The 14,455-nt window shown below is 42.3% G+C and overlaps 1 protein-coding gene across 2 annotated transcripts in view; it reads left to right on the top strand.

Annotated features, from left to right (window-relative positions):
- Positions 1 to 3,992: 3,992 nt before the first annotated feature.
- The window catches only part of cd2ap (CD2-associated protein), a 28,452-nt gene continuing 17,989 nt past the window's right edge, over positions 3,993 to 14,455 (top strand). For both annotated transcript variants that reach the window (XR_009131420.2, XM_058080011.2), the window contains exons 1-5: positions 3,993 to 4,295; positions 8,744 to 8,901; positions 12,227 to 12,395; positions 12,893 to 12,993; positions 14,276 to 14,402. Coding sequence is in view for 1 of the 2 variants with exons in the window: in XM_058080011.2 (XP_057935994.2) it covers positions 4,292 to 4,295; positions 8,744 to 8,901; positions 12,227 to 12,395; positions 12,893 to 12,993; positions 14,276 to 14,402 (559 nt within the window). In the remaining variant the exon portion in view is untranslated. The remainder of the gene's footprint in view (positions 4,296 to 8,743; positions 8,902 to 12,226; positions 12,396 to 12,892; positions 12,994 to 14,275; positions 14,403 to 14,455) is intronic.

The raw sequence follows: 14,455 nt of genomic DNA, 5'->3' as shown, positions 1-14,455 counted from the left end.
CGTTCATGCTTTTATGTATTTAAAAATTGATTTTTTTTTTCATTCGTTTTAAATTTGAAAATTGTATTCCCGTTCTTAATAACGCCATTTGTCAGCCATTTTCCGTGATTCAGTCACATTTTAGTAATATAGTGGCTATAATGGATTACAGTCAGTTGAACTCAAGTCTTTTTGGAGTACCCATGAGTCATTGAGTCAGTGAAACTCATTGAAAACTCATTCACCCATGAATCATGAATCAGTAAAACTCAAGTATTTCTTGAACACCCATGAGTATTTTGTCGAGCACAGGTGAGTCAGTGAAACTCGAGTCTTCATCCAGTACCCGTGAGTCACAGAATAATGAGTCATTGTCAAGCACCTGTGAGTCAATCAAACCCCGGTCTTTGTCGAAAACACCTGTGAGTCACTGAAACTCAAGTTTTGATCAAGTACCTGTGAGTCAGTGAAACTCGAGTCTTGTCGAGCACCCGTGAGTCAGTGAAATTTGAGTTTTCGTCGAGCATCTATGAGTCGGTGAAACTGGAGTTTTCATTGATCATCCGTCAGTTGATCCTGAGCCTTTGTCGAGCACTCGTGAGTCGGTGAAACTCGAGTCTTCATCCAGTACCCGTGAGTCATTGTCAAGCACCCGTGAGTCAGTTGAACTCCGGTCTTTGTCGAAACACCGGCGAGTCACTGAAACTCAAGTTTTCATCAAGTACCCGTGAGTCAGTGAAACTCGAGTCTTTGTCAAGCACAGGTGAGTCAGTGAAAATCAAGCGTTCATCAAGAACCTTTGCGTCAGTGAAACTGGAGTTTTCATTGATCATCGGTCAGTTGACCCTGAGCCTTTGTCGGGCACTCATGAGTTAGTAAAACTCAAGTTTTCATCCAGTACCCATGAGTCACAGAAGCATGAGTCATTGTCAAGCACTGTGGGTCAGTTGAACCCGGGTCTTTGTCGAAACAGCTGTGAGACAGTGAAACTCGAGTCTTCGGCGAGCACTCGTGAGTCAGTGAAACTCGAGTCTTGTCAAGCACCCGTGAGTCAGTGAAACTCGAGTCTTCATCAAGAACCTTTGAGTCAGTGAAACTGGAGTTTTCATTGATCATCTGTCGGTTGATCCTGAGCATTTTGTCGAGCACCCGTGAGTCAGTTGATCCCTGGTCTCGGTCGAAACACCCGTGAGTCACTGAAACTCTAGTTTTAATCAAGTACTTGTGAATCAGTGAAACGCGAGTCTTGTCAAGCACCCGTGAGTCGGTGAAACTCGAGTCTTTGTCAAGCACAGGTGAGTCAGTGAAAATCAAGCGTTGATCAAGAACCTTTGCGTCAGTGAAACTGGAGTTTTCATTGATCATCGGTCAGTTGATCCTGAGCCTTTGTCGGGCACTCATGAGTCAGTAAAACTCAAGTTTTCATCCAGTACCCATGAGTCACAGAAGCATGAGTCATTTTCAAGCACTGTGGGTCAGTTGAACCCGGGTCTTTGTCGAAACACCTGTGAGTCAGTGAAACTCGAGTCTTGTCAAGCACCTGTGAGTCAGTGAAACTCGAGTCTTCGTCGAGCACCGGTGAGTCAGTGAAACTCGAGTCTTTGTCAAGCACAGGTGAGTCAGTGAAACTCGAGTCTTCATCAAGAACCTTTGAGTCAGTGAAACTGGAGTTTTCATTGATCATCTGTCGGTTGATCCTGAGCCTTTTGTCGAGCACCCGTGAGTCAGTTGATGCCTGGTCTTGGTCGAAACACCCGTGAGTCACTGAAACTCAAGTTTTAATCAAGTACCCGTGAGTCAGTGAAACTCGAGTCTTGTCAAGCACCCGTGAGTCGGTGAAACTCGAGTCTTTGTCGAGCACCCATGAGTCAGTGAAACTCAAGCCTTTGTCCATTAAGTTGAAGTCTTTGTTGAGCACCCTTGAGTCAGTGAAACTTGAGTCTTCACTGAGCACCCGTGAGTCAGCAAAACTCATAAGTCTACACATACAGATACCCTTGAGTCCTGATTCAGTAAAAAAAAAAACAAGTAACTCACACATCTCTAGCTGGTTGTTTATTGTTATTGTGTAACATTTATGTTACAATAAGTAAGAATATAAAAAAAACTCTGTACTCAGTATAATAAATTTATAATGACAGAATATAAAAATTGGAACAAATCAACTGAAATTGTTGATGGTTAGAGTGGGCACATTTTGATATAAATATTGTCATAATCCATACAAAATGATGGATTTAGTGCATTGAGAGGAAGGCTAAAGCAAAGGTCCGATATGTGTCAGTAGAGCAAACATGCCGGCTTGATCCAGCCACTCATCTGTTCCGTGCAGCCTGCCATCCAGCTACCATCCTGCTGCCTCGTATCCAAACATGACTCGTGCAGCATATTAGCCCCGTGGCTAACAACTGTCAGCACACACACAAGCTGCAGTGCCTAAAGCCCTTGGGCATTACTGCAAATAGCAGCAGCTGATAAGAGTCCAGCACCATCTGCCCTACACGTGGAGGCAAAGCGAGTGGACGCAGGATGGATGCATGGGGTGGGGGGGGGGGGTTGGAGATCAGGGGATGAAGCGTAATTCTTTGCTTCTGTTCGTGAGGGAAGAAGTGGCTGGAAAGTAGGTCAAATTCAAAAAATTAAGGAATAATACTATAGCCCAAACTTCTTCCAGCGAGAGCCATAGACTGAAAAATGAAAGGATATCACTTTTATATTTTGTTCAGATATGCTTAAAAGTGTTTGTTTTCATGAGTATTTGTTCTAAATACAGAGTATGGTTAGTATATGAGGCCTTGGATCTATTTTTGGGTGTACTAAATGTAGTGTGTGAGCCTTTGGAGCTCTTATGTGTAATTTTTCTCAAAGGAGCTTTTGACAAGAAACACAAGTGAAACACAGAGTGGAACGACACCAAGGCATACTTCCAGGTTTCCCAGCATACCTTGCGGGTTAATAATGACTGTAAAATAGTATATAGCATCACACATCCCGACTGCATTGGCCTCATCACAAGCCAGCAATGTTAATGAACAGCCAGGGATTTTAGGTAAGTGCGACATCTGCTGGTGAAATGATGTCATTACATGTATTCTCTTGTCCTGTGAATGGTCGAAACAGCGAATTGGCTGAAATAGTACACAGTATTCGAAGTATTTTAAGGTTTTGAAGTGTTTGGTGTCCATGTACGGCTTTATGTATGTTCATATTTCAGCCACAAGATGGCAGTCACATTCTTTACCCATTAGAAGTTTATTTATAAATGATGGCCAGATCCATCCGATTAGGATAGTGTTGATATCAATGGTATCATCAATATCAGATTGATACAAGGTATTTTTTTTTATCAAATACTGTAAAACTACAAAGTGGTATTTGATTGGTTGGATTTAAATATGGATCGCATCGATACCTTGGGTAGTATCGAACTGATCCTCAGTTGTTATTGTTTTAAAATACAACTATAAACTGTGAAGGAGCAATTCAAATATTGATAGAATTGATACCAAGGGTAGTGTCAATATAGGATCGATACCCAATTGGTATTTTTTTCCCAAATAAAACTATAAAATGGGGAGATTCATTCATTTTCTACCGCTTATCCTCACAAGGGTCGTGGAGGTGCTGGAGCCTATCCCAGCTGAGAGAAGGTGATGTAGCAAGGTAAGGTACCATAACAAAGTACTAGGATGCCATTCTTCTGATACTAATGCGTTTTACTTGAAAATGCCTTGAAAATGTCATTGACTGATTTTGTAATTTGGCCTTTAATTTATTGATTATGATTATAGTCATAAGTAAAAAAAAATACTGTAAAAAGATTTTTATGTGCCAGTGACATAATGTTTATTTCAATGTGTTTAATTGGGTGTAAAAAAAAACATGATTATTTTTGCTGAGTGGATCAAAAATACTGTATAAACTCGCTGAAATCCCAACGTTTGATCTCAACGTTTGATCTCAACGTTCATCTCGCGATAACCTCCCGCCCACAGCTTTGAAACCTCGCGAAGTTTCCCGTTGTTTTGTAGTTTTTTGGTGGCAACCGGTAGCCTCTAGCGAGCAACCCAAGAAAGGTGGAGACTCCTGCCCAACTTCCTGCACAATACTCTTAAAGCACCGCCAGGAGAGAAGAAGGACGGACGAATGGATCTACGGCTCACTTGACCGCTCTCTTTTTTCCCCCCTCCTGAAAAAAAAATCACCTTGTCGTCGTTAATCTGCCATCCGCCATATCTACCTGGCTTTTAGCTAGCTAACTGGATCAACCATTGGCGACATTCGATTAGTAAAGGACGGGCGAAAGACAGGAATGGGTGAGTTTTCCATGATGTGGCGTTTATGTGTGTGTGTTTTCTCCCTTTTTTAAAAAAAATTATTTCCCTCACAACGTACACAAGTCAACAGCTTCATAGAGCATTCTTAACGAGCGTGGGTGTGTTAAATAACGCAGCGGGCGTCTGTCGGAAGTTGAAAGTTAGCAATCCACTTTGGTTAGCTTAGCCTACCTTGCTAGCGCACCCAGGCTAACTGGATGAACGTCTCCGCCTCCTTTACTGGAGTTGTTGCTCGTGTTGACGGAAATAATGTCAATGAATACTGTCACTATATAACCAATGATATAATACGTACTTTTATTCGACACTCTTTAATCACGAGTGCGTGTGAAATAACTTTAAAACTCTTAACACCGGAAGTGAAAAACGTTTTTCAAAACAAAATCTTGACATTGACTTATATACATGTCAACACACGGTGTGATTGATTTATTAATAACCGACAAGGAGAAAATGTCCGGATAAATTATCCCTGCTCCTTTTCGGGGCTGTGCTTGTTAGAGTTAGTGTGTTTTTATAAGCAGTTTTTATTGTCATTTACCACACAACTCGTAAATTTCCTGAACGGTTCGGTCGGAAGACTTCCCATCGAGGGGGCGTGTCTGTGCAGCTCTGAGGACTGACAGGGGCTCGTGGGGGCTGGACAACTGACCAATCAGAACAGAATAGGCGTGGTGATTGACATGTTTACTGTACTTACTATAGTGCTTCACTGGGATCCAATATAATTTTGAAAGGTTGTCAATTAAATTGATCAGTTATTGAGATGGTGTGTTTTGGTGTGGCTACGTAACAATGGCAGGTATATAGAATAACGTACCTGACGATGAACCAACCAAATTTGGGGAATAAGTACCCTGTTGTTTAATGTGAGTATTCTAACTTAAACAGGCCTTGTTTCTAATGCACTGCATTATGAAACCTACCTGCTGCATCTCTTGAGGTGTGTTGTGTTTGTGTGCTTCGGCGCATGTGGTGGTGTGCGGTTCAAGATCTCTGCTATGTTGCAAAACAGGTTAGAAACCTGACATGGCAGGCAATGGGGACTTGCTTCATTTCAGGTATTCTTGGTAACTTTGTGAGTGATTGCATGCATCTTTGTGCTACTGGTATGTTAAAATGTGGTAATTAATCACTGTATGTTAGTAATACCATGTTTAATTTTGATTTATAAATGCAAACACTTTATATGGGTAACCATAATGGCGCTAACATAACAGCGCTGTAGTAGCAGCTGTACGTCTGTAAAGCGTACTTTGCTTAAGTAGCTCATTATTTAGTATAAGTCTTTATACTAAAATCCCATATAAGGTGATACAGGGTGTTCAAGCCAGTTGCAGTAGCCACGTATACATGGACCTAAATAGTCCAATTCCATTCGGGTTATTTGCTCAAACGGAAAGAATGTAACCTTTTTATACACCTCATTCCGAAAGAAAAGTGCCAATCCGAATGAATATATAACGGGATTCCCAGGGGTGGAATATTCCTTTCCCCAATCCGATTGAGGTATCGTGTACCTGCTCAATCGGAAAGTTGTCAGACTGCGTTCTTCTTCGTGGTGTTTTTCTTCTTCTGTTGTTTATATGACATAACACGCAGATCGAGACGTTCTTTGATTTAAAAAAAAAAAAAAAAAATGGAGGCGAGCAATCGGCACTGGACTGCTAAGGAAAGTTTGTTTTTGATTCAAACTAAATTTCAAGACCGGACAAAGGAAAAACTGGCAATACGGAGTTATTCCAACAAGTGAAAGAAAAACCAAAGGAAGTCTGTATCACGTGATGTTGGTGTTTACGTTTTACTGGGCATGCCCCATTGACTATTCTGGTTGATTATAGCGGCGCATGTAGACACGCGATTGGAATATTCCTTTCCATGTATACCATTGCTTTCGGAAAGAGAAAAAACTCCTCGTGTAAATGTGGCTATTTGTTGTGTACGAGTGTAGTGTTGTCACTTCCTACTGACCGGGTACGCATCGCTGTTTTTGTACAGTACTTCTTGTGAACGATTGCCGTTTTGACAACGTCTGTGCTTTTCAAAAACATAATATACTACAGTAGTTGTAGTGTTGTGTTCCTACCAGCCTAGATTTCTAGATTGCACTTCCCGCTGAGGTATGCCTTTACTCAGTTTGCAAATGGCCGAGGATGTTTCAGCTGTGTTTGAACATGTCTGAGGTGTACATGTATGTGTGGCTGTCTTGTATTGTGCGCTGTGTGCAGACAGCATTCCTTCCACTAATGTCTACAATGTAGTCAACTGCAGTGTGGCTTTGTTGCAAAATGATCACGTTTACAGTGAAAATACTTTTAATTTGTGTCATCGGTATGTGATTTTTCTTTTTAACACACAAAGGAAACATGAAAAAGTGTCTCCTCTGTGGACTGAACTGGTTTAGTTTGCGTTTTAAATAGTATTATTAAACACACTGGATAGTATGTAGAACTAAATGTCAACCTAACTCACCTCAAGCTGCTCCGTGGGAAACAAAAACAAGGAAAGCTTTGTTGTCTTTGACAACAAGGGTTTGAGTGCTTCTTTGGCAAAACAATTCTTAAGGCTGTAAGGAAAATAGTATTGCAATCCTAATGGTAGTATATAACTATTATTCTTGTGAACTGTCCAAATTACTCCACACTCTTTATTGCTCTCCGGTTCTACCATATCTTACTTATTGTGTGGAAATATATGGGCTAATAACTATAAAAGCAATCTTAACTCGCTAAATGTACTGCAAAAAAGGCCAGTAAGGATAATTCATAATGCCGCCTACAGAGAACATACTAACTCCTTATTTCTAAAATCACAAATACTTCAACTTGCTGATATAGTTCATCTTCAAACAGCTATAATAATGCATAAGGCTAAAAACAACCAATTAGCTAAAAATGTCATCCAATACTTCTCTACAAGAGAGGAGAAATATTATCTCAGGGAAGAAGTACATTTGAAGAAGTACATTGGGTAATATGAGTATAAAGTTCACTATAGGGGTGTTACTTCAAGTCTAGAGGGCTCTAAAATTCATTAATTCATTCATTTTCTACCGCTTATCCTCATGACGGTCGCGGGGGGTGCTGGAGCCTATCCCAGCTGTCTTTGCGCGAGAGGCGGGGTGCACCCTGGACTGGTGGCCAGCCAATCACAGGGCACATATAGACAAACAACCATTCACACTCACATTCATACCTATGGACAATTTGGAGTCGCTAATTAACCTAGCATGTTTTTTGGAATGTGGGAGGAAACCGGAGTACAAACTCCACACAGAGATGGCCGATTGTGGGATTGAACCCCGATCTCCTAGCTGTGAGGTCTGCGCGCTAACCACACGACCACCGTGCAGCCCGGCAAATATTTTATTGAAATGTAAACACGAACACAGTAGGATTGAGCTTTCTTAAACACGCATACGCCGATACCGATTCAAGTAAAGAACGCAAATATCGTCCCGATATATTCCGGCCGGCCCTGAGTAGAAACACATACAGCAAACTTCATTTCTGTACACACACAGAAAATTATACTTGTGTAATTAGTTTGTCAGAACAATTACCGAAGGTCACAAATAACCCCAAGGTAACTCGAGATGAGGTGAGATTGCTATTTTTGGTCGGCAGTCCCAAGTTGCTGCCGGGTATATTTAATTAGTGCCATCGACTGTCACATTTAGTAATTAGCTAAACATATCATGATAATAGCTTTGATTGGAAGTTGAATGAATCGTTGTTACTTGATGAGATCGACTGTGGAGCACCTTCGTTTTTCCACAGCACCGTTTCCGCTTATCGTGCTGGTGTTTGCTCTGCAAAGCAGCGTAAATGGGATGCCGTTCACTCATTGTGTGTGTGTGTGTGTGTGTGTGTGTGTGTGAGCTTTCAGTCAAAGCCCTGAAGTTGTTTTGTGGGATATCTGCCAGCGCTAATGCGCAAAGTAATCCTCTAACTTTCCAAGCCACCAGTGGGTAAACTTGTAATTAAAGCCTTTTGTGTCATCAGACCTTGAATAGTCCCTGTTGCTATAGGGAGGGTTTTTTTTCATTGTGGGTTCAAAAACATATTTGGGGTCAAAGCGTCCCGTCTGCCACCTGACTGCCGTAAGCTGGCAGGAAACGTGCCTCAGACCGTTGTCGGCTGTGTTTAATGTATTTCCAGAGGTATTTCCTCCTGAAGAACAAATACCTGGCACGGGGAGAACATGCAATCTCCACACAGAATCGAATCAGAATATGGAATCGAACTTGGGTCACCTACTCACTAACACCGTGCAGCCCCTTTGCAATGTGTTGCAAGCTCAAATACCTACTATGTGTGTGTAGCTGTTTTAAAAAAAAAAAAAAAACAATTTTTTTTTTTTTTTTAATTTGCTGGACTTTATCCCTTTTCTCTTTCTACCCTCGACCCCCTTTGTGTCCGGAGCAGAGGTTTTGGTGGAGTATGACTACGAAGCGCTCCATGAAGATGAGCTGACCTTGCGGCAGGGTGACATCATCAAGAACGTGTGCTGCATTCAAGAAGATGGCTGGATGGAAGGAGATCTCAACGGTAAAAGAGGACTCTTCCCTGACAACTTTGTAAAGGTGAGAGCGGGTATTTTTGTTTTGTTTTATAAATAAAAATATATATATACATATATAATATGTATATGAATACAATTATCTTTTGGATTTGAGGTAGATACTGGGATAGTATAGATCAGGGGTCTCAAACTCAATTTACCTGGGGGCCACTGGAGCTAGGGTCTGGGTGAGACTGGGCCGCATCAGGTTTTCCAAAAAAAAACAACGCATATATTAAAAACAGAAAAATGAATAAACTTTGCGTTGGTTCCGATTTTCTACAATAAAAGCTCTGTTCACTGAATAAGATTAAAAATAAATAAACAAATAAAAAATAAAGAAAATCAATGAATCAGTAATAAATAAATATAATAATAATAATAAAAACTTAAGAAACCACATATAGTTGGTGGGTAGACAAATTTTTTTTTCGAATTAAAATGAACAAAGCATTATTAGAGCCCTGTAGACATGACAAAACACGACTATAGTCACATTTATACTCTTTATTGCGCAACTGCAGGGTCTTGAGACACATGCTAACTCGCAAACTGGAGCGCTAGCGACCTAAACGGTAGCCTCCAAGTTATTTCCTTTAAACTTAAATAGCCAAAAACTTACCACTTCCACACGGATAGGGAGGAAAACTATTAACAGTTATTTAACCTTTAACATGAACATTAATCAAACGTAATAATTTTTTCCGGGTACATGATACCATACAGCATCCATATCAAACTTGCACGGGCCGCACTAACATTAAACTTTCATATCAAGGCGGGGGCCTCAAACTAGTGTCCTGCGGACCACATTTGGCCCGCGGGCCGCGTGTTTGAGACCCCTGGTATAGATGATTCTCTGCTACAGTAGAAAGCCATCAAGCAGTTTTTGCGATGGGTTCTGTCGATGACTATTAGAAAAGAGTGGCACTAATGCAGGTGGCTGTCGCCAACACCGACAAAATCAGCCGCCTGTTTTTCAGGTTTGTTAGGAACCAGATAAATTGCTAAAAATAGAAACAGTAGCTGGTACCAGATTTAGAATTCCCCCTTCGCCGACTGTGATCTCTTCTCGTTGAAACCCACGCAAGTCAAACCTCACCCCCAGCACAATTTAACGATGCCTTCAGTGTAGAACCGTGCGTCCTTTTCGTAAACCCCAAAAGGCCTCTGCCGTTTCGGTGAGGGAGTCCTCGCGTTATCTCGATTTTCGATGGGTGAGGTGTATTCAGCTCAAAGTTCAAACGCCAACAGTCTTTCCCCGCTAACTCGCGCGCGACATCCGTGTCCTTTTGTATTGTTTGCAGTTGACTGATGGGAGGCCTTTTACGACTTAATCACTGTTGTCACCTGACAAAGCAAAGTACAGTAAACGCACCATCCTCTCCTACCGGGTGTTCCGTCTCTCTACCTAAGCCTCTAAAACCCCCATGATAGCAAGATGGGTAATCGTCTCACCAAAAGCGGGTCTGTCACAGGGATCGGGTCGTTAATACACTTAAGAGCAGCGCCGGTTCTTGAACTTTGATCTGAACATGTGCTCGCGTCCCCTGATAAACAACACGAGCCATGCCTTGGATTGAAATGGTGCAACCGACCAGGATGAGTTGACGGTAGCCTTCCTAAGGTATCCTCTCGGGGAATGGGACTGCTGCCCCTTGAGAGCATGGCGGACAAGTCATTGACCGATTATTTATGCACGCAATACATTCATGTGCTATCTAATCAATATCTAATGTGCATCATATACAATATGTACTGTATATAGACAACCTGGCGGACTTGAACTCTCTGTATCAACTCACTAGCAGCCAGCCCCGCCTCCACCTAGTGGGGACAAAGAGGCTCAATGGCTACATTACAACTTTTTTTTCTCATAATATGTTGACTTTAATCTGGTAAAATTACTTAAAAAAAAAAAAAGTTTTCTTAAATATATTTTTAGAATATGCCGGGGGCCCAAAAAAAATCCAGCCATGGGCCTTAAATGGCCCCTTGGCTGCAGTTTGGACACCCCTGCTGTAATCATTGCATTGCATTGCAACTGTCACTCTAAAATACCAGTGGAAACTAACACAGGAGGTCACCAAGCCAAACACCAACCTCACTCACGGTGCGGACAACAATAACAAAATAAACGCAAAACACAAATACACGCTAAATTACACCCCATCAATACACCACAAGGCATGCTGAGTAATCTGCGGTACTCTTTCCCAACATACTACCCTATATTTAGCAAGTCTTCAGACCCCTCTTTGTTTTTTTTATGCTCGGTTTCACGTGACTTCACATCCAAGTTGTCAGCCCTGCTTCAAAGAGATGGGGGGGGGCAAGAAGCTTATTTATAACTAGACGTCAGAACAGAAAACGGTTCAAGAGTGGGGTTGACTAAACACGCTCCACAACAACAAACGCATTGTTGAAACTTGAAAATGGGAAATGGAGCCACCTGGAAGAACGTCCAGCGATGCTCCACGGCTGGCATGGAAGTGGGACTCGCTAGCTCTTGGTAGCTAGCAGCTAGCTGCTAGAACTTTTTCACACCATAACCAATGGTATAACCACCATAACGAGCAGCTGGCTAGCTCCTAGAAGCTAGCTACCAAGAGATAGCTTCTAGCAGCTAGCTACCTAGAGCTTGCTACCTAGCTAGCGAGCCACAATAGCTAGCTTCTAGCAGCCCAGAAATCGTGCGTGAAATACGACTAACAATTGGTTATGGTGTGAAAAAGTTCTAGCTAGCTAGCTAGCTAGCTAGCTATTGTGGCTCACTAGCTTGGTAGCTAGCAGCTGCCTACCAAGCTAGCAAGCCGGGCTGCTAGAAGCTAGCTAGTGTGGCTTGCTAGCTTGGTAGGAGCCACACTAGCTAGCTTCTAGCAGCCCGGAAATCGCTAGCTAGTTCTTGGTAGCTAGCTGCTCGAACCTTTTCACACCATAACCAATTGTTAGCTGTATTTCACTGCTAGAAGCTAGCTAGTGTGGCTCGCTAGCTTGGTAGCTAGCTCTTGGTAGCTTAGCTGCTAGAAGCTAGCTCTTGGTAGCTTAGCTGCTAAAAGCTAGCTAGCTCTTGGTAGCTTAGCTGCTAGAAGCTAGCTAGCTCTTGGTAGCTTGGCTGCTAGAAGCTAGCTAGCTCTTGGTAGCTTGGCTGCTAGAAGCTAGCTAGCTCTTGGTAGCTTGGCTGCTAGAAGCTAGCTAGCTCTTGGTAGCTTAGCTGCTAGAAGCTAGCTAGCTCTTGGTAGCTTAGCTGCTAGAAGCTAGCTAGCTCTTGGTAGCTTAGCTGCTACAAGCTAGTAATGAATATATTTTCCTCACAAAAATGTTTATTCCCACTTTTGTTCTCAAAGGAAGTAAAAAAGGAGGCCAAGGAAGCAAAACATGAACCCAAGGAGGAATCTTCTCAGCCCGTGAAGAGAGAGAAATCTGCAGGCACGGTGGCCAACTTGGTTCAGAGGATGAGCACCATCGGCATCCCCACTGGGGGCTTCCAGCCACGACCCGCAGCACCCATAAAGAGTAAGCAATATCATTCATCAAACGATGAATTCCGGAATCAATCAGCACATAATTATCACACGTTGCAGTGCATCGGGACTACCTAATGTTTTTTTTTTTTAATGACTTTGTTTTTTATTGAGAGTAATTGGTCATTGGTGTGTGCATGTTTTACACACCCATGTCGCACCACGTAGAATGTTGCCATGTCCTGGGGGGGGGATACAGAGTATTGGCTAACTGACAAATGTGAGTACACCCTTCACATTTCTACTAATATTTTATTATGTCTGACTTACTCAAGAAATGACATTAATGTGTTTTTTTTCATTTTCCTTTGTTCATGTTAGACTTTACTTTCTGTATCACATCCTGGTCCTCATCCCGCCCTCTTTTTTTTTTTTATTTAATCCCAGAGGATGTACCTGCGCGTATGAACATGTAAAGCGCATACAACCTGAAGCCATAGAGCCGGTTGGTTGACAAACATAATCTTTTTTTTTTTTTTTTTACCACAGAACCGAAGAAGAGACAGTGCAGAGTGTTGTTTGACTACCAGCCGCAGAACGAAGATGAGCTGGAGCTGAAAGTCGGCGACATCGTCGACATCACCGAAGAGGTATTGTCAACTTCCGACGTAGTCTATAGGATTCAGGCGGGAGTCGTATGCAACGTACCCGATCATATACGCTTCACCGGGAAAGGCTGACTGAAACAATTTAGATGAACTACCAAAGTCTCTAAAAATGTTGTTTATTTCCGTCTTTACTTGCCTTTTTAGTATTCTGACTAAACCAGGTAGAGTGACAGTTCTGGAGAATATTGGCTGTTGACATAATTCGTTGTCAAAGGGGTCACTGACATGATTTATCGACTTTGCTTAACTTTGTTCTATACGTTGTTTGTTTTCTGAAAGCGAACAGTAAAGTCACAAAAACGATCTTTAATTGTTCATAATCAGCCAGCAGCCGCAACGAACTCCAGGCGTGTTTCCCAAGTGACGTCAGCGCAGTCGAACTTCACGAGTAAATATTAGTTTTTAGAGGAGCAAGAAACATTTGGAGATGAAATCCAGAAGTTGCAGAGCAGGGGATTAAGCCGTGTTTATTCAAACCACCGACGGTGAAACTAGCGTGTCTGATGCGGAGGCGTTCAATGACCAAGACATGGAGATGAAGACTTGGTCGGCTTCAGAACACAGAATGGTAAACGTAAAATTACATTGGTGTTGCTTATTGTTTTAAATCGGCATCTTAATGACCGTAAAGCGGTTTTTAGAGAATTTAGCATTTCGTCACTTTTGGCCCCCAGCCCACTGTTATGCTTTGAATGCTTGTCGCTATGGTGGCATAGTGTTTACAATACAGTGTGTAAATAAGACATGACTTACTCTGTTCTGTGGCAACTTTGATGTTGATTTTAGCATCCTAAAAGCAAGCCAAAAGTCAGTGTGCATCTGTCTCTGCACTTGCGTCGTCCATTGTCGTCTTCAACCTTCATCACTTGCAAAAGAAAACAAACTTAGTGTCACCAGAAGATAGTGAACATCCAGCAGCAACACAATGTTTTGGCATGGCTATTTTGATGAGAAATATACCGAACCAAGTGGTGATCTACCTCTGAGAAGCGTTTATTTACTCTGCTTTAGCTTTAGCTGCTTTACCCTGATGACATCACACCTGGAAATGGGGCTGAGCACCATGAACGTGTTGAACGTCATGAGGCGGGGGCCTCAAACTAGTGTCCTGCGGGCCACACTTGGCCCGCGGGCCGCTTGTTTGAGACCCCTGATTTATAGGATACAAAATAACAGCTTGTTTGCTTAGTGAAATGATCCATTTTTTTGTCAGCCGCAGTTGTAATGTTTGTGTGTGTGTGTGTGTGTGTGTGTGTGTGTGCAGGTTGAAGAGGGCTGGTGGAGCGGAGCCTTAAACGGCAAATCGGGGCTCTTCCCGTCCAACTTTGTCAAAGAAATGGATGCCACGAAAGACGAGGGAGACTCAAACGACACCACACCAGATGAGGCTGGTACGGGTCCGACAGCAGTTGTTTATGTTCTATTAGGCCTCTAGCAGTAGGTC

The sequence above is a fragment of the Doryrhamphus excisus genome, linkage group LG11 (assembly GCF_037039965.1).
Source record: "Doryrhamphus excisus strain RoL-2023G ecotype Guam linkage group LG11, RoL_Dexc_Guam_v1.1, whole genome shotgun sequence".
NCBI classification, from domain to species: Eukaryota; Metazoa; Chordata; class Actinopteri; order Syngnathiformes; family Syngnathidae; genus Doryrhamphus; species Doryrhamphus excisus.
This window is presented reverse-complemented; position numbering and strand designations above follow the sequence as displayed.